Raw genomic sequence first — 1,311 nt, forward strand, 5'->3', positions numbered from 1 at the left:
GTGAACAACTTGTGTTTCGCGCGCTCATATGACCTTAGCAGTTGCGAGCGCCGTAAAACCTTATACTACTACTACTACTACTCATTTACCAAGATATTCGGGGTAACCAGTACTTTTTTAAAGCACTTTGTGCAATCATCTTTTACTTTGGCTTTGGTACTTGGTGTAAATAGAGTATGTCCATGCTTTGTCTTTATGGGTTGGAAACTGTATTCCAGTACAGGACTTCGGCTTTTTTAAGATGTGACTTCTGCAATCCATTGAAAAGCTACTGGAGTCCGATAGATAAAACATGTAGAGGGGCAGAATGAAACAAGGTTTTATTGTCTTCTGTAAGGTTAGTTTTTATTTAACATACCCAAATAATGTTTTTATTGAAGTTATTCCATAGGTGTCTGCTTTGCTAAGTAAATTGATAACAGTTTTCCTTGTTTATTTTTAAAATGTGATCATGGAATTTATATTTGTTCTGTGTTCTGTGGAATAAAGCATGATTTATTCATGTTATTTATATCTTCTCCAGGCAATGTCCACCATCCTCCTCTGCAGTGCCAGTCTCGGAATCGGTTACTTCATCGCAAAAAGTGGCTACCTCTGGCCGCTGGTCGCAGCATTGGGTGGCAGCACTCTGGCTCTTCTGTGGTTTATTTTTGTCTTGAGGGAGTCTGTGGAGACCGGTAGTTTTGCTGATTGTCATGAGAGGATGGAAGGTAGGTTCCTCAGCTACTGTGTTGTGGACAGTAAGCTTCTTGGAAACAGACTTTAAAAAAAAAAGAATCAGATGTTCTCAAAAAGCTATGTTTTTGGAAAGATTAAAATGTTGGTGTCATATCCCATCTAGAATGACTTCATAACAAAATAGTGCCACAATTTGTATTGACATTTTGTGGCATCTTATAATTTTCGTTAATGAATCTTGACTCGTGAAGTACTAGAAAATTTGAGGCTGGCCACCCGGCCTTCTGAACTGTTCCTCAATTTACTCTTCCATTCATACCAAGCAGATCACAATTTTTATTAAGACTTTTATATGTTTCTATTCAATGAGGGTGTTAGAAAGTAAAATTATTGTCAGACAAGAATGGATGGTTTTACGTTTTAAAAGGTAATCTTGAAACTTTTCTGTAGACTGAATGTCATGATTGAATTCTTCAAATGGAAATTTTTTTTCATGATAGAATTTTTCTAAAGGGAATTTTTTTTCCTTTGTAGCCCAGTAAAAGCTCACCAATTACTAGGAAGACATCGTACCAAAGTGATATGTTTGGCTTTTAGCAGTTGCTGAAGAAAAAAAAAATCATTAAGTTTGGG

The 1,311-nt window shown here is 36.4% G+C and overlaps 1 protein-coding gene across 1 annotated transcript in view; it reads left to right on the forward strand.

The window, feature by feature from the left end:
- LOC101855453 (solute carrier family 46 member 3) overlaps positions 1-1,311 on the forward strand; it is a 26,517-nt gene that overhangs the window by 18,688 nt on the left and 6,518 nt on the right. The window contains exon 6 of the mRNA XM_013079454.2: positions 524-710. Coding sequence (XP_012934908.1) covers positions 524-710 — 187 coding nt within the window. The remainder of the gene's footprint in view (positions 1-523; positions 711-1,311) is intronic.

Source organism: Aplysia californica, unplaced genomic scaffold (assembly GCF_000002075.1).
Source record: "Aplysia californica isolate F4 #8 unplaced genomic scaffold, AplCal3.0 scaffold00003, whole genome shotgun sequence".
Taxonomy (NCBI): Eukaryota; Metazoa; Mollusca; class Gastropoda; order Aplysiida; family Aplysiidae; genus Aplysia; species Aplysia californica.